General features: G+C 43.6%; 1 protein-coding gene across 1 annotated transcript in view; it reads right to left on the reverse strand.

Annotated features, from left to right (window-relative positions):
• mettl24 (methyltransferase like 24) overlaps positions 1-12,078 on the reverse strand; it is a 38,101-nt gene extending 26,023 nt beyond the window's left edge. The window contains exon 1 of the mRNA XM_084377486.1: positions 11,467-12,078. Within this exon, the coding sequence (XP_084233612.1) occupies positions 11,467-11,769 (303 nt within the window). The 5' untranslated portion in view covers positions 11,770-12,078. The remainder of the gene's footprint in view (positions 1-11,466) is intronic.
• Between the last annotated feature and the right edge of the window lie 6,524 nt (positions 12,079-18,602).

Consider the following 18,602-nt stretch of genomic DNA (forward strand, 5'->3'; position numbering starts at 1 on the left):
TTGCAGCCGTGTTTGTGGAGACAAAAGCGGACGTTTTTGCTGAAACATTGGAACAATTAGCAGCTGAAAACCGGGTCATTTTAACGAGACGTTTTTCAATTTCAGCTGTTTTTGTGGCGACAGAACCAGGTGATCTTTCTGCGCCTAAACCTAACCGGACCATGACCACAGTGTCACACCATAAAACTGTTATATCAGTATATGATAGTCGACTGTATGATACAATAATCAGAACGAGTCCGTCTCACTAAGCTCTATCGTTCTGATTAATCTGGGAGATGGGGAGACAGGCGGTCGGACCGGACCCGGCTGTCTCCACTTCCTGCAGCGTCGTCTCCATTCCTCGGGCTCACCGGACAATCCCAGCTCACTGCCAGCGAGATGGAGTACAGTGAGAGACAGGGAGGGTATAACAGAATTAAAGCAGGAGGATTACGCTGATCTTTTTTAATAAAGGCGGTAATCTCAGAAGAGTTCAGCCTCGCGTCTCAAAGGCGGAGCGATGCTGCAAAGAAGAGTCTGCGGAGGAGTGGAGCGATATATATGAGCAGGGGGAGGGAGAGAAGGTGGAGGCACAGATGGAGGATGAAGAGATTGTTCTTCCATAGTAGGAGAAGCCGAACAAAACATCTGGGATGCATTTGCTGCAGGAGAGACACTGTATGTGTGTGTGTGTGTGTGTGTGTGTGTGTGTGTGTGTGTGTGTGTGTGCGCTTGAGATGAGAAAGAGAGAAAGTTGGAAAAAATAACTGAAACAATCCCAGAAATGTTTTTAATTCTCGGCTGCTGTTGAATTAAAACCACTTAATTTTTTTTGACATTGGTGTTTTGCATGCACGCTCCACACAATGTGCTACATTACACCACACACACACACACACACACACACACACACACACACACACACACACAGGCTCATTCTCCATCCTGCAGACTACTTGGCAGTAGCACTATCTGCCCGAGTGCCGTAAATCAAAGCTGATCGAAGCGCGCACCCATTTGCACTCAGCAATTTGTGCCGTTGCCTACATGGCAGCCTCACTTTGTGTCCATCGAGCTTAAATCACAGCTGATCTGCGAGCAGCTCTTAACCGTCTAACCAGTGCAGAGTTGCATTTTCCCCCTCAATATGCTATCCTGCACACCTTATCAGTCTTTTGCCGCTTTCAGCTTAATAAGGAGTAGCGTGACAGGCAGCTAAATGACAGATAAGAGGACACTTTATGAGTCGAATGAAACAAATTCATCAGATAATGGTGGAGAAGAGGTAGTTTCCTTCAAGTGGCAAGGCCAAAACCTAAAAAAAAAAAAGCTTAATGAATGCAAAGCAATCAGCGCTGCTCCTTTCAATGGCACGAAATAAACAGCTTCCAGCTCTCATGCTGTTTATTGCTGCTCCTTCCAATAATGTCCTTACATTGACTAGAGAGGGTAAACAAAAACAGACATTTATGCAAAAGTGTGTGATGGAAAGACATTAAATTGCAAAGTCTTGCTCTGTGTATGCGTGCCAGTCAACCGGCTGTCCATCCATTCAGACAGGAAAGGTCAGAATATGAAAATTACGTTAAAAAAATGTTAAGTTTTGCGACAGATCACAGGAAAGTAGCATAACAATGAATTGGCTAGCGGATTGATGAATGTAATACAGCACTATTTATAAATGTTTTTCTCAGTAAAAAGTTTGATGGCACATTTAGCTAACGTGTGCTAGCTGTGTAACACTTAGTGTGCATGCACAGTGGTATGTCCTCACATTTCTAAAAACTGTCTACACACCTGGCTAGCCTTTCTCCTCACATATTTGTCGCTAGCATCACGAGTGCTATTTCTGTCTCAAAATAGCTACGTTAGCATTAAAACAAATTAACTAGCTAACTAATCGATGGATGTAATCGAGCTGAATTTGTAGCCGACATTTTTATTTAAGTGAAAAGTTTGATGGCACATTTAGCTAGCATGGATGGCATGCTAGCTGTGCAACATAGCGGGAGGCAACCGCCATTCCGACATAACGCCATTCCGACATTAGGCCCTAATTGTCGGAATGGCAACACTTAAACCTTTAATGAAACATCCCATCATTCCGACATTTTTTGCCTCCTAAGGTCGGAATGGTGGTATTTATTTATTTTTTAAACGTGCTGCCATTCCAACACATCTTTTAAAAGGGTTGGGGTTAGGGTTATGGGTTGCGGATTATGGTGAAACTTTGTCGGAATGCCGGGACGTTTGCATGTCGGAATAGTGGTATGTCGGAATGGTGACATGTCGGAATGGCGGTATGTCGGATTTTGGTATGTCGGAATGCCAGCATACCAACATTTCCATTTGTAGCCTACATTTTTGCGTTTGTCTGGATATTTAGCTAACAGGTAGCATGCTAGCCATCTAACATATATAGTGTGCACGCATGGCGGTAGCATTTCTGAGAACTGGCTACACAGGCAGGCCTTTCTCCCCACATATTTGTCGTTAGCATTACTGCTCCTATTCTTGTCTCAATACTGCTGCATGTACGTATAAAAACAGAGCAGATTCGCTTCTCTCCCATGTTTACAGTGGCATTTCCATCCAGCTGCAAAGGCATGCAGTTAAACAGGACACCCATAATAACAAACGCAAAATAAAACTGTGGATAAGAGGCGTTATCTATAGCCTTTGGGCTGTGCAGATTGCAGCTATCATCTAAAACAAGGTATTACACATATGTGGTATGCATGCGGCTGAGAGAACCACAGTAACACACACATCTGTGTAGCTTTGCTGCAAAGATGATGTCATTCAAAGCCCGAGTAGGAAATTACTGTTGTTAGTGGCCTACATAGATTATGCAAGGGTTTTTAAAAGATAAGGCAGCTGTGTGTGGCTTGGTTTGATAGATTTCCATCAGTCATGTGTGGTTTCCAGTTAACTCTCAGAACAACTAACAGCAGAAAATACATCATCTTTCTCCGTCACACGCACACACACGAACGCTGCCGTTCATCGCAACATGAACTGAAATGGTTGTGTGAAAGAGGCAGCTTCTCTAAAAGGTGACGGACACCGCCTTAGATGCACTGTTGTCTATTTTGATCATGTCGGGTTTGAATCAGGGCTTCTTGGCCGGCATCACAACAGACAGATGGGGTCTTATTGTTAGCAGGCTTGCAGTTAAAACCTGTGTGTGTGTCTGAGTGTGTGAGTCTATCTGTGCGAGTGTTCGCCTGTCTTCCTGGACTTCATCCCAGATCCGAGATCTGTGTTTGATGTCTAGTTGTGAAGAGCAGAGGGAGCATGCTGAGCACCATATGACATTTACTTCCTGAGATGGAAAAAACAGAGAGAGTGACAGCGAGATTGTTCGGAGACTGGCCCGTTATTCTCTGTCTCTGCTCATCACGATACTTTTTCTTCCTGGCCACCAATTTGTCTGTTTGTTTCGAACACATAAATGATCGCCGAACATAAAAGATGAGAAGAAATGGCAGGGGAGATGTATATTTCCAGCCTCGACGCCGCGTAATTGACTATGTTCATGGTTGTTTTGCGAGATTAGAGTCCTGCCAGCATTATTACCGAGCAGTGGCGTCTCTATAATCACTCAGCTTGTGTTCCTAATTTCATCTCCCCTCCTCTCCATATGTTTTCCACTCTCATTATCTTTCAGTATCAGCTATCAAAAACAAAGTGAGAGTTAGAGACAGAGATGCAGAAATGTTCTTTCCAAACTTGTTTTTTTAAACAAGGCCAACAAGAAGCTCGTCACACGATCGTTCTCGAGGTTCACCGGCATGGCCTTTGTCGCTTTCGGGGGGCTAAGTGGCGTCTGTCGTCTTTGTAACCAGACACATGCACGTTCTGGGTTTCCGCTACACAAACAAACCTTAGGGGAGGCGCAAAATGCCGTTTGCAAGAAGCAGGTATTCATGATCTGTGGACGGGGCACGGTGCAGGGCGAAGATGGGAAGCGAGGGCGTCTCTTTTTCAGAGGTCAATGCACTCATTCATATCAGCCGGGAGGGAGGCTGGGAACTTCGAGGAATGTTCCAGACAAGGCGTCCATGTCTGAGGGGAGTATTGTGCGATCATGACTCTGGACTTGACAGTTTGACACTGACTTTTCCTCCCTCCAGTGGGAGTCTTTGTCTGACACAAGTCAGCGCACACAACAGACCCACTGTTTGTTCACTCAATAACATAAAGTGCATTGAGTGGCTTCTGTTTTTCCACTGAAACATGTGGTTTCCATCATCTCGTTCCAGGCGGCGTTCGTACGGATCTGTATGTAAACGTCTGGATCACGAGCTTAAAGGGTCTAAAACTCTCCCCTCTGACTTTTATCTAAGTTTTGAATCACAGAGTTTGATTGGGATCCATATTTTTTCTTCTTATGACACAATAAAAGTAATAATATCCTCTCAGCTCTTGTTCAAAACGTGTATAAATCCTAACTCATGGCACTTCCCTAGTAGGGAGTGATTGATGATCTGAAAGGTCCCTTTGTGCTTCCTCCCTCCATAACTTGGCAAAAAGCTGGCCCGTTTTCTTTGTTTGGATTTGGAATACTAATCTCGCATTGAGCAAGCAAAGCTGTGAGCCTGCGAGAGCTGTTTACTTCTCACGGGTGGTTGGCATGTGCATAAAGAATAATGCAAAGTCACTGCAGTCGTACGATCCAAGAAACGGAGGAACTCAAAGGGCTCGTATGTAGAAACATGTTGATTTAATTTTATTTAAGCTGCATTCAAGGCGCCTGAGATCCTGAAGTAAAAGATAATTATGTTGCTTCGGTGTAGCCAGGAAAGCCATTTCCCCTTCGTTTCCAGTCTTTGTGCTAAGCTAAGCTAACTTTCGCCCCCATCACAAGTGTCCCCCTCTCCCCTTGTGAGTTGCATTTGCATAACATGCTTGTCAGTAATGAGTACTGTACACATGAAATGCTAGCCAACCAGTTGCTATAGACCTCAGAACTCCGCCCTCTTTCGTTGGCCAGCCCAAGATTTTCAGTGGCCCCCCCATGAAAACTTTCTAGGGGCACCCCTGACATAGTGTCGTTCATCTAATTTAATTCTCAGCAGCAAAAAAGCAAGTAAGCATATTTCCCAAAGGGCTGAACCGTTCCTTTAAGCCTTGAAGTAATAAGTAATAACCTTTTCATCAGTATTTGCATTCAGGTTGATCTCTGGCTCTGTTTATATTTACATTTTTGGCAATTCAGTGACTCAAGACAAGCACATCCAACCATACGGTGCTTATACACAAGGATATTTTGCTTAAAAGGTAAACTGTGCAGGATCTTCCAAAAAACACTTTGGGCTGGTGGCCAACCAAAAGCATCATCAGCAACTGACACATCCTGCATAGTTTGCCTTAAAAAAAAAATGCCACTTCAAAAAAAGCTGTGATTTCCATGGTGTTGAAGACTGTTGTAGAAACTGTGCTGGGTCTATATATATAACAGCACTTGGCACTCTTCTCAGCGGATGAAATTCTTGGCTCCTGAACAGGGACCGGAGTGTGACCCAGGTGACATGTCAGCCTCCCAGCCGTTGATTCCTTGTGACTCCCCCGTTCCCCCAGATGCCCCGGCTGGAGGTTAAAGATGCCTGAGAACTGACTCCAGTCACACCTTTGGGATTACAGAAGTCAACCCTCTCTCATTCTTTTCTAAAAGCCCCTCTCTCTCTCTCTCTGTCTCTCTCTCTCCCTCTGCTGAGCCAAAGTCGTTCAGCTTTCCGAGACACGACTAAGGTCACCGGGTTTCTGCATTATAAATTCCACCGGGGGCCCAAAAGTGGCTGGCAGCGGTCGGCACCAAAGTGGCCTTTACTGTTCTCGCTTTATCCCCGGCACTGAACTAATTAACGTTCAGGAGCGAAGTATTAATTTGGAATCAGACTGATGCTTATTTGAACTAAAGTAATTAATAGTTGCCTCGCGGATAAATGAACTCAAGTCCCGTCTAATTAAAAGAAATGATTGAATTAAAAGTGTAAGATTCTCAGTTGTGTTGCGGATTTTTGAGTGTATTCAATTAACATAATCAGAAGTATCAGGTCTCTTTTTAGAGTTGACTCACTATTTATGTAATGCAAATATTAAGAAGATGGTAAACATCACTACTTGCTGTCTCCCCCTGTATGGCTGCTATTGCACGGGGGTTGCACAGATTACCTTGTCGTCATCTTCACATCGCTGGATGATCATTCCAGCGGGCTGTCTTTTGCGTTTCATGTCAGAAGGCCTCCTCAAACTGGGAGGCCTGTCTGAAAGCACGCATGATTCCACTTTGCTTCTCTGTTGTGATCTACGTGCTGCCTTGCCTATAGGCTTTGAGCTTGAGCGGGTGTGACACGTGAGTGACAACCGGGCCTGTCTGGGAGAAATGTCGGGAGCGATGCTGTGGAGGAGCTGCGCAGGCAGCGCTCACACCACTCGCTGTACTGTACGTTCAAAGTGAAATGGGATGCGGATGTGGAGATATATATATATAGTTGCAGCTTAGCATTAATAATTCATTTTCACATTTATTCAAAGGTGTTGGTGCTGAGCTTCTTTCGATAGTAGGTGACGGGAGGAGCGATTTAGGCAAAAAATGACCTCCAAGCTGCTGAACATATCTTTAAGAAATACTTTTTGCACCGGGGTGTAGGGCCAACGGCAAATTTAAATGTCCTCATTCTTGATTGGAAGCAGTTGGACTTCTGTGAACGTGCCGTCTCAAGTTTGAGAAAAGCCCTGTCTCAAACATTGCTCTTAAAGCAGCGGCAATGTCCTCCTCCAAGGCCGCGGAGGAAAGTTTCCCACTTTTAGGTTGTATGAAGAGTAATGAGGCACTTAGGTTACTCGATGTCACGTCATAATATCGGCTACACGTCTCCGCTTCTTGAAGGCTCTGAGATGGGAAGCAGGAAGTTGCAAAACATTAAAACAACACAAGGATTCTGGGGTTACGATCCTCAGTCCAGTCAAGTCTATGTATATAGGCCAGAATCATCAGGTCAGGTTTTTCTCAGAGGACATTACGATCTCTACAACATGCCGGACCCTTGATTGGGATAAGATGAAACCCACCAGAACCTTTAGCTATACTTTATGAGCTGCACGGTGCAAAGGTACAGCTCAAACACCTCAGTGCTTCACGGGAATATTAGCATTGTCCCTGTAAACATGATAGCATGCAGGCGTGCCCAAATACAGCCTCACACAGCTGCTAACATGGCTGGAGACTTAACGTTGTGTAAAGATGTTTATCCCTAATGTAGAAATGATTTAGAGTATGCACTGCGGGGTACGTGCTCCTGTTATCCAACCAGGGTAACAGGTGCACTTCCTGTCTGAGTGTGGGAAGCGTAGTCATGCAAATAAGCATACGGCGTCATCCTGTGACTTCTGGTGACTCTTTTTGTGCTGCCGGCAGCTACTTGTCTTTTTCAAAGCTTTTCAGTTTTCGGCTCGAGAGACAGAAATGCGTTGGAGTTTGAATGGATTGTGTGTGTGTGTGTGTGTGCATGTGTGTGTGTGCGTCACTGTGACTTAAGGGCAGTAGTCTGTTTATTGTGGTGTTAAAGTCAGGAGGCTGAGTCATCAGTGCACGACGTGTCTGCTCTCCTCTGCCTTTCTCTCTCTCTCTCCGTCTGCGTCTCCTGTTCCTCTCCCTTCATCCCCGCTGCTGTTGTTCGGTCCGACATATTTCATGTCTGCCTGTAATTTACAAACTCACCCCCCCTCCTCTTTTCCCAGCGGGGAAGAAAGCCCGCAAGAGGTAAATGATTAAAGAGGATGTGTGTGTGAGAGTGTATTTATGTGGATGCCTGACAGCTAAGAGATTAGATTTCCTTTAGATTGGTTATTACTAAAACAGACCCTAAGGCTGTCTCCGTCACACGTACACACTCTCTCCCGAACACACACACATTATTAAAAGAGAGGGAATTTGTCAGCAACAGTCTGCGCTGTCACCTATCTGCACCGCAGCTTCTTGAATGAGTTTTGAAAAGAGCTTTTCCTTTTTTCTGAATGATGTTTCGCCTCATTTTGCTCAGACAAAGCCTCAAAGCTCAAAAATCCTCAACTTTGTCGGCATTTTCAAACTGCAGCAAATATAACAGAGGAGCTTTTATTGCGCTTCTGAAGCTGTGTCACCTTGTAGTCGTTGATATGCATTAAAAAATGGCGTCAGTCAGCCAGGTGATGCGAAAGTGAAATATAATTTGCTGAAGTGATGCAGTCGGGTGGCATCGGAGCCGTCAACAAGACAGCTGCAGAGGTTTATTTGTGTCTGAATCAGGATTGAGACGCAAATAAAACTCCACATATAATGCTATGAACATTTGACAGACTTGATCAACATTTGTAAGAAGTAGATATAGCGTGTCTCCATCCCCGGTACGGATGATGATTTTAGTGTTTGCCTCAGATAAACTGATGGATTATAAAACATCATGTAGTTCAGATCTTTTCCGCGCTAATATGAGAAACGAGGGGCATCAATACATAGATGGGTGCAACATCACTTGTTGCTAAAAAATGAAGATAAAGACGATAACTTCATATATCTCGCTGCAACCCGATCGCCACAATAAATGTTGGCAGCGTACGTTTCTGTTGAAGTCAAATGTATTTGATCGTGATTTTATTTTTAGCCTGTGCTTGTTTGTTTGCTCTTTTGACCTCCGGCTCTCCGTCAAGATCAACTTCAGCTCCCATATTGGGCAATAAAAGATTGACAAACAGACTCCTCGTATTCTGCATCCCGTCTTCCTTCGCTAACCTCTCCCACAGTTAAACTTGAGGTCATTACAATGTAATACTATTGAGATATTCGCATCGAAATCATTTCAATGATAACTCGCATACAACCAATTATCTAATCAAAGATGACTTGTTCATTTAAAAGCTAGATGTGTTGAGTCTTTCCACAGTCTGCTGACAGCAGAAACAGTTATATGACTTTAGCTCACGTGCCAAACGTTATTGCAGGGTAACTGAAATACAAAATAACACTAAGTGTTATGTTTCAAACTGTATCATTACTTTTGTCCCTAAACTGATGTCATCACTTTTAAATGGCACAAGCTTTACACCAACCTGGTTGCGAGGAAATGTTGTCAGTTAACGTCCTGCAAACTGTGGACTTATGGTCAATATGTCAAGCCAGAGACTGCAGTTCCAGACTGTTTCAACATTTGTAAGTGTGAAACCACTTGATATTTTTAAGGACACTCTTTCCAGCCATGTTTGTTGCGATAAAACCGGGTGTTTTCAACGAGGACTTCTTCTTCTTCAGCCGTGTTTGTGGCAACCAAAACAGGTATTTTAAGCCAAAACTTAAAGGTGCACTCCACAAATTTTAATCAGAAGAGAAAGATCTTCATTGCCTGATTTTTTTTCTATGCCTCAACAAACTAAATAAACAACCTCTCTTCGTTTTAACAACTGAATAAACTGAATAAACAAACTGACCTTAAAGGACAACACAGTTTCATACTGTTTTACTTTGGGGTTTTTTTTTGGCGGACCCTGACACCTTTTTCTAGCTTTAAACAGTGTTCTGGGGACTTTATTTGCCTCTGAGAACAGCTTGTCTGTTCAGTTATGGAAAAATAAGATTTCTAAATGTGTATTATTACCTCATTAATATTGTAGATATAGGGGCATAGTGTCCCTTTAATGTTGTCCTAACCCTTACCAAATGGCTTTTGTGCCTAAACTTAACCAGAGGTGTTGAAGGTAGGGAAGGCGATTCTGGAGAAAGATAGTTGATAGTTGCTGATTGAGTCTCATTCCCAGGTCGTCAAATCAAATGCTTTGGGTTAGAAGTTCAGGCTCAATGATGTCCCAAAGCGTCAGTATTTAACGACCTGGGAATGAGACTCAACAATCGACTATCTTTCTGCTAATCACCTTCCCTACCTTCAACACCAGCTCAGGCTATTCTTAACAAAACCACTGATTGAACACAGACTTTCTTTAATCAATGGCATGAACACTGTACAAAGCATTTGAGGAAAACAGGAAAAGGATTTTTTTTTTCCAACTTGGCCACTAATGACTGAGCTTCTATATGAATTGACTCTTAAGTTCCTCCATTGCTATTCATCACGGTCACTGGAGGCGTCCTTGTCATCTTCCTAGCAGAGCAGCGGTCCTGCCTTCCAGCCCATTATTTCATCTGCGACGCATTGAATATGCACAGCGAGCAGGAAAGAGAAAACGGGAGGAGGTGGGGGGGGAGAGAGACTAAGAGAAATATGGGTTAGAAGTGGGAGGCGAGACTGAAGTTTTAAATTGAGACAGACAGGAGCGAGCACGGCATGAGGGAGGATGAGAGCGCGAAGAACTTGGGTACAAGGCAACATGACAGAGCAAGAAGTACAGTGATCTCGGAGATGGGAGCCCAAAGCGAGATAAAAGCAGGAAGAGGTGTTAAGAAGAGGAGTTAAACGGCAGGAGCATATGACACAGAGTTTTCATCAGGGCCCCTCCAGGGCATCGTATGTGACACATTTCTGTGTCAAGAAGCAGGGAGCATGTGGTGGTATGTAAAATTGATGGCGCACGAGTGCCCGTCTCTCCGTGTGGCATAATAGCCCTGCGGTGATTTTCATGCCATTTAAAAGTCGGCGTTGTTGCTCCTCAGTCTCTAGTTGGTTTAGCTCATTAAAGATTCAAAGACAAAAGCGAACAAGAATTTCTCACCCCAAAGTAACAGAAAGACGAAGCTCAGCAGAGGGGAAGACGAAAAGGGGGGGACTGGAGGGGAGAAGGAAGCGAGATTAAGGAGAGATTTGTTGTGTGTTTGTCGGAAGGGAACAAAAGGGCGATGGGCGGATGATTGATGATGGATGGAGAGATCAAACGAGAGCAAAGAGCTGAGATGAATGAAAGAAGCAGCAAAAATAAAAAAGGCACGAGGAGAACACAGAAAGAGGGAAGTGGGAGTTTGTTAAGCCGGCGCTTTAACACGCCCTCCACAGGTCAAGGGTCAAGCCTCTGGAGTGTGTTGCATGTGTGTGAATAGCTGTGTTTGCTCCAATACACACTGCATCTGAATGCTTTCCTTTGCTAAGAGTTAGTTGACTTTGTATAGATTCGATACAAAACAGCCACAGGGGGAGCGTGTGTGTGTGATTTGCAGTTTGGGTGAAACCTACACCTGTTTAGATTAAGTATATTTATCATGAAGGAAATAAAACGCAGGCGGTTTTGTAGCGCTGCGACACAAACTCTCTCCTGCACCTTCAAAGCTTTTCTCTGAGGCGCTTATTGAACACGCATTGATTCTGCTGCCTGTTCTTCCTCCATCGCTCTCCTGGGATTACTGAGCTTTAAGCCAGTGACTCACAGAGATGGAGTGAAAGCTCCTCATTGAGCCGCTCTGTCTGTCTCCCGCTACACTGACTCAGGATCAGATAAACTTACAAGACTTCCTAATCGCAGCAATTAAAGTCTGAGAAGTTCTAGGAATATTAAACATACCTTTCTGTGCGGGCGGCGGGGTAGGCAGCAGGGTGAAGCGAGGTCTTCATCCCTCTTCCTGGCTTCCTTCTTTAGTGTTCGAACATAAGAGATTCTCCTTTTAATGCTCCTGTCCTGCTCCTGTCCTGCGTCCGCTGCAGAGACCTGTTTGGTTCGACTGGGCTGGGTGGGACGTCCCAGTGTCAGAGCTGCAGGTGCTCCCCGCCAAGACGTCTCCAGGTAGACGTGAACGCACACACACACAGCGGTGAGAAGGATGCCCAAACGCAGCAGCAATCCCCGGGTGAGTCGCTCTCTGCCCATGTCCACCTGCTAGTTTGTCCCCTTGTCTGTCCTCAGTCCATCATCCCAGCTGCTGTGAGAACGGTTGCTTTGCCCTTTGCCTCTTCTATCCCATTCTTCTCCTCCTCCTCCTCAAAGACTTCTTCTCTTCTCTTCTCTTCTCTTCTCTTCTCTTCTCTCATTCCCCTCAGGTCCAAAGTCCAACATCAGACCAGCAGTCTTGAGTTAATGAACCACGAACGTGTCCGTTCACAAACCGACTCACATGTGTGCGCCTGCATCTTAACTCCGAATGGTTTTGTGCATGTGTCACTGGGCTCTGCAAACAGTTTCACAAGTACAATGTGTGCCGCCCTCTTTGAAAAACTTCGGGAACTCCCTCCTCACACTCTCTCAAGTCCCCCTTTTTCCCCCCAAACACACACGCCCCTTTAATTTGCTTTCTTTTTCTTTGTATCACACACACACACACACACACCCCTCTGTTGCTCTGCCGCCTCCCTAGGGTTGCCTCTCCCGCCCCGCAGACTCTCGGGTTTCTCTGTAACTCTAGACGTGGGCAGGGTCTCCACTACGGGCCCATGCAGGTCCCTCTCAGCATCTGTGAACACGTTGGCTCTCTCGGCAAATCTCTGGATTTGCAGAGTGGATGATATTGCTCACGTTCGTGCTCAACTTGTTTTTTTTGCTTTTTCTAAATTTATAAGCAGTTGTCATCTATGAGAGACTGTTTAATCATTGCTCTTAGAGCCCATAAGGAGTTTCCTCCAGCACTGTGTGCTCTCAAATGTTCCTGTTATTGGCCCTGATCAGCTAGTTCTCAAAATGTTCTGGCAACTTGCTGAAACTAACATCTATGTTTTATTTTTCTTGGCAGTGGCTAAAAAAAATTAATTTGCGAGCCAACAATGGCCTCATTGTCTCCTCAAGTTAACTCAATCATTGATTTCCCTCCAAAGACGACTAAATCTGCCGTTGTTCGCGTACAAAATTAACAATCAGAGCCCCGACTCTTCTTGTATGCCTGTTTATTAAATATGTTATTGATATTTTAGACTGAGAGAGGAAACATCGTTTAACAGGCCTGCCAAAGCGGATTATCTTTGGGGAAGGAGAAAAGCGCCTCTCACACACAGTGTCCCTCGGATGGAAAGCAGGATTTGCCTGGCTTCGCAGAGCATCCTGACATGGCTAAATAAATGCAGGATAATGATAAGGCTGCCTTCTTTCTGCTGTTCAGGATCAATGACAATCTTTTGGCATAAGTAGCTCTCTACTGCCCTCTTTGGAGTAAAAGTAAGACTTCGCCTGCTTCTCTAGTCATGAGAGCAGGTATATGCCTTTGATTCTGATCAGTTTAAGCTGATTTTGGTTGCAGAAGGCAATGAAATTTAAGACATTCATGCATTTGTGAAACTAACATGATAGTGACAGGGTGAAATATATCATGAAGATAATCATAAATCATAAATACTGGCTTCACCCAGGAGACATGGGTTTGTATCCTGATTGTAATATATATATATTGATGGTGGTTGATTGTTGGACTTGATCCTCACCTGCACCGTGGCCCTGTAAGCCTTTATTAGACTTCATTCTTGTAAATAAAGAAATAAATAAACTGAACCAGTCTGTCTTGTTCTGTCTACAACGTGGTCCCTGTCACCTGTATGCACCTGTGGTCACATTTATAGATTGCCATTCATTGGTAGGCCTTGTTGCCATGGGAATTTATTTGTTCTTTTTTTTCTTAATCAATTTGTCTCAACGTGTCCCAGATTTGAGTTTTCCTTGTACAGTAATTTAAGTTTCAGAAGGTGTAGGAATCAATTTAATAGCGTGTGTACAGTTTATGTAGTTTATTGTCGTTTACACTAACAGAAGTTTAGTGCTTCGAGCTATAATGAGATTGAACTCAGACATGTAGACGATCTCTACTGCCATCCTGTGGTCAGTCTTGATTTTCTGATGGCCTCCATATGGAACGGATCACATCATGAAGTGAGCGTGTGAATGCCTGATGTGATGTAGGTCAAACTGGTGACGGTGCTGGAAGCAACGAGAGGATCCAGAAAGAGTGAACTGATAGGATAAATCAGGAAATATCTCACAGCTCCTGTTCTGCGTGTCTTTACAATGCAGCGCGTGGCAACATGTGCTTCCTCTGCGCCTCCACACAAATAAATCCAACTTTTCTTCTCAAAAACATGCCCAAAATGACTCACATTGTCAGACACATGTTGTGTATCACATGCAAAAAGAAAGGGAAAAAAAAAAGGTCTCTGTTGTGGCTTTTTTCAGATTGAACACAGGAGAGTTTTTCTCTTTCCGTCGACGCTATTACACATATTGTAATGATTTGTCGGGATTTGGCCCAAATCCACTGCCACATGGAATGCATTCGTGTCCGGCGGGCTGTTTCTTTTTTCCCTTTCTTCTCTCCTCAGCCCAAAATAAGTTCCAGTGAGCACAGGTCATGTTCACTTGATCCGCTGGCTCCTCCTTGTTTGAGCAGTAGGGCTGCAGCCATAAGTCGATGACAGAAAATGAATAGCCGACCGTTTTGATGGTCGGTTAATTGTTTGTTTGGGTCATTTTTCAAGCAAAATTTGTGAGTTCCACTTTTTCCCCCCCCTCATGTTTGATAGTAAATGAGGAGTCTTTGGGTTTTGGACTATTTGTCGGGCCAAAAAAGCAATCTGAAGACTTGACTACGGACTAAATCAATTATTCATGAAAACAATCGTTAGTTGTGGCAACGCAAAGGTCAAACAGAGGCCTACCACTAGCTGATACCATCACAGGCAGTGTGCTACTTGGAAACGAGCCACTGTTTGATTTTGATGACAACAAATCAAATTGCTAGAAAAACCTTCGCTGTGACATAACGAGGCTGAGGACAAAGAGTAAACTGAGCCTCCTGGGAATAAAGAGTGAGGCAGAGCAACAGGATAATTAACACCGAGACTACAAGAAGAAATGTGTAAAGCCGTTTGTTCACACAGTAACTGTGCACGTGTGATTAAAGGCTATAAAAAGATGAGGTGAGGTGAGGGGTTTACAGATAGGAAAATTCGGTTTTGGCTCCATAAAATTCAAGATAAAGAGTGCTGGCAGGTGGGATTTACTTGACCTTATCTTGTAAACAAACAGCAGGTCCTCTGATACGTGCTGCGGCGTATGCAGGTTTCCCAACGGACCGAGTACAACTAGATTAAACTGGACTGAAATAGGCTAATCTGCTCAGTAAAATAAAGGCCTTACTTTGTCTGGCTGGAGACAACCCTCGCTCGGTGGGAAGCAGCCAGTTGTGACAGGAGCAGGTGAGTGTCGGTGTGTGTTTGCTTTCGGTCGGGGCCTCGAAATACCACACACACACACACACACACACACACACACACGGGTTCACAAAGTCCGATTTTTAAAAATGAATGGTCACTCAGAACCAGAGTAATGCATGATTTCAGTCCTCGCAGATACTTTATTTGGAATAATCAGGGTATTTTATACCACAAAAGTGGAATTGTATTAGTCGGTAAACTGGTAAACAGAAACTGTTATTTTTATGCTTTTCCCACAGGTTTTCTGAAGTTTTTAAAGAAGCTCTTGGCACAATTTTATCAGAGTTATTGTGGAATGAGCCTGCAGTAACACCAGAAAGGCTTCAGACTGCCGTGCACCTCCTGCAGCAAACTTCTTTTGGTCTCTCATGAATACTTTACAGTGGGAAAAGGATTGTAGTATTCTAAATAAATGTTTTAATAATAATGTGAAAGAATACCCTTGAAGGTTTTGAGAGTTAGACTAAACCTCTTCAATCATTGAAACTTATTTTAGACAGATATGCAAAACTTTATAAATACAAAAAATGGGTACTAATGTATTTTCTATTTGTATTTGTATGCATGATTGATATATCTGATGTGATGTTGGTACTGTAAGTTCCACCCACAGATCAAAATGAGCTGCATTTATCGCTTTACTGCTGAACTCAAACAGCATGGCATTATTTTTGCAAAACGTCTGTGGAAAGCGATATAGAAAGACAACAGAACAAACATACAAACATATGAATAAATACAATATACGCAGTGACTCAAACAAACACGAGACCATTGAGAGGTTACAGGGTATCAACATATGAAACTAAGACTTACATCTGTGTTAAATCTGCCAGATCATTAACCATTCATTCAACTTTTTCAGGACAGGTTGCCTGATTTTCTGAAAAAGTCCTTCTCTGTTTGACACAGTGAATCTAAAACGTCCCCTAATTCCTTCAGCCACATGTCAAATGTTGGGGGGCTTCACAGATTTCCATGATCGTAACAGCAATTTTCTGGTGGATATAGAGACGGTCTGGGCTTCATGCCTGTCCTCCACTCTACCCCAAATAGCGCAATTGCAGGGTCACGGGGGAAACTCCCTTCAAATCAAATAAGCGACGCCTCACATCGTAAAAAAAATGGTGAGACAATGTCCCTTGATCTTTGAAGCATTTTACACAGAGGGTGAAGTATCTTAGAATATTTTATGTAATCTTGTGGGAGAGAAAGGCGATCGGTGGACAACTTTAAATTCAGCGTGGCACTTTAATTGAAGATGTGAAGAATAAAAAAAAGCTTCCAAGACTTTTAAAGGAAGCCCATTTTATTTGAACTCTAAAAGGACTCACGGTGAATGAACGTCGTCTCCTCTGGCTCGTACAAAGTTGCTCTACTGTTTTTTGGTGCTAATAAAGAAAGTTTTGTGTGTGTGTGGGGGGGAAACCTCGCATACTGATTCAGTAACTCCAGAGTAATGACACACATCTGAGGCTTTTTCTTCTTGCACAACCGTTCACCCCTCAACAAGGACGGGCACCTTTCACCCCCCCACTGACTCATGACCCCAAGTTTTATCAGCTTCCTCTCAATACCTTTGTAAACAAGTCAGGTTGTGGACAGCAAACTAGAGCTGACAGGTCAAAGGGAGGTGAGAGAACGAGATTTAAGTCAGCAGCTCTGCACAAAGTGGATCAAACTCCAGTGGTCAGGAGGCCACCGTCTGCAGCACACGCTCCTAAATAGATACAATTACTGATAAGCCTACATATTGTTGGAGGAAGTTACGATATATAAAAAGACTGATGATCCTCTGAGTGGTTGTTTGTTATGGAAATCAAACCAGAGTCTCATTAACATGTAATCAAAAAAATCATTTGCATGATGTGTAAATGATTTGTTGTTGTTCAAATGTTACATTTAAATCATTAAATATCGCAAAGGAGACATTTTATTAATTCCACAGCCCGCACTGTTTATCATTTTTTCCGTCTGCATAAATTACCCGTGTCTAATTAAACCTCTGCTGTTTGAATGTTCCCATCACAGCAAGCGGAGCAGATGGCGAGTGTGAGCGATGGCAAAAGCAAACATTCATAGTTTGTTGTTGTAGTCCTGATGGATCCAGCCACGACAAGGTGCAGTAAGTCAATACAGCCACAAATACTGCGCGTATCAATTATTAATCGAAGCCCCCAATAGGTGCACTTGTAGCAGCGGAGACTCAGAGAGGTCATGAATTAGCCTGTGGTCTTTATTTGGGATGTGTGTCTAATATCTGGGTTCACACAAGAGTGAGTCATAGCGAAAAAAAAGTAGTGAAGACAGTTAAGGTTGACTGTGTCTTTGGCTCAAAATTAAAACACAAATGAAAGATGCACACTCACTAAATGTGAATATTTTGTCATTTCCTTCTCCTCTGTGACAGAAAACTGAATATTTTTGACAAAACAAGACATGTGACGACGTCATCTCAGGCTTTGGGGAACACTGATTAACATTTTACACCATTTTCTGACATTTTTTAGAACAGTTACTCAGCAGATTAATCGACAATGAAAAGTGTCTCAGGTCCACGCCAACGGGAGCTCCCCTCTCTCATGGAAAACACTGCTCCTGAAACGCCTCGTCAGTAGTCCCGCCTTTAATTTTGTGACTTCTCGACATCACAGTGCACCACCATGTCACGCATTTGCATAATTTATGCCTGTATTCACGGTAGAAGTGAAGCTAACTAGAAGCTGAAAGCGCAACGGAGCCAACCGTAGACGCGGGTAGCGGTGCTGGCTCAGGCGTGTGGAAACTGACCAATCAGAGCAAACTGGGTATTCAGGAGGGGAAGCCTTAAAGAGACAGGAGCTAAAAAAGCTGATGTGTTTGAATGTCACATAATAAGCATAATATGTCTTCTTTAATCGTGACATAGCTTATTAAATATAACAATATCCTGCTTTTCCCTGTCTTGATTCAGAGTAAGCTGAATATTTTGTAGTTTGGATTATAAGTCAGTCAAAACAAGCTGTTCATACTGCGATGGCCGTCTCTTGCTTACTCTTTTCTGATGTTTTACAGACTAAACTAAACGGTTAGTCACTTTATGAGCTAAATAACTGACAACAGAAGGAGTTCGATTATGCCCACATCGCACGTAAAGCCACTGGAAAAACAGCAGCTGTGAAAAAAGTCCTCACAGCAACAAGAAGCATTAACCAAATTTAAAATATCATTCATATTCTTCATGGTCCAGTCCTGTTGGTCACTGAAAAGCGCGGTCAACCATGTTAAACCTTGTGACGATTATGAACTCACCAGCACATTATCACTATGCTTAAGTTGTAAACACCGGCAGCTGTTTGTTCTATGGGCCCTGACAGGGGTTACAACCTTAGAAATATGGCTCCATGGTGAGAGAGGCCCGGTGGTAGCCCTGTGGATGTTTTGCACGGGCAGGATATTTACAGCGGAATAAACAGTTTGGCACCGCTGTAACAGAGCTCTGTCAGAGTTTATCCAAAGAAAACTGTGTATCAG

This window comes from Pagrus pagrus (assembly GCF_965226575.1).
Source record: "Pagrus pagrus genome assembly, chromosome: 16".
Lineage (NCBI taxonomy): Eukaryota > Metazoa > Chordata > Actinopteri > Spariformes > Sparidae > Pagrus > Pagrus pagrus.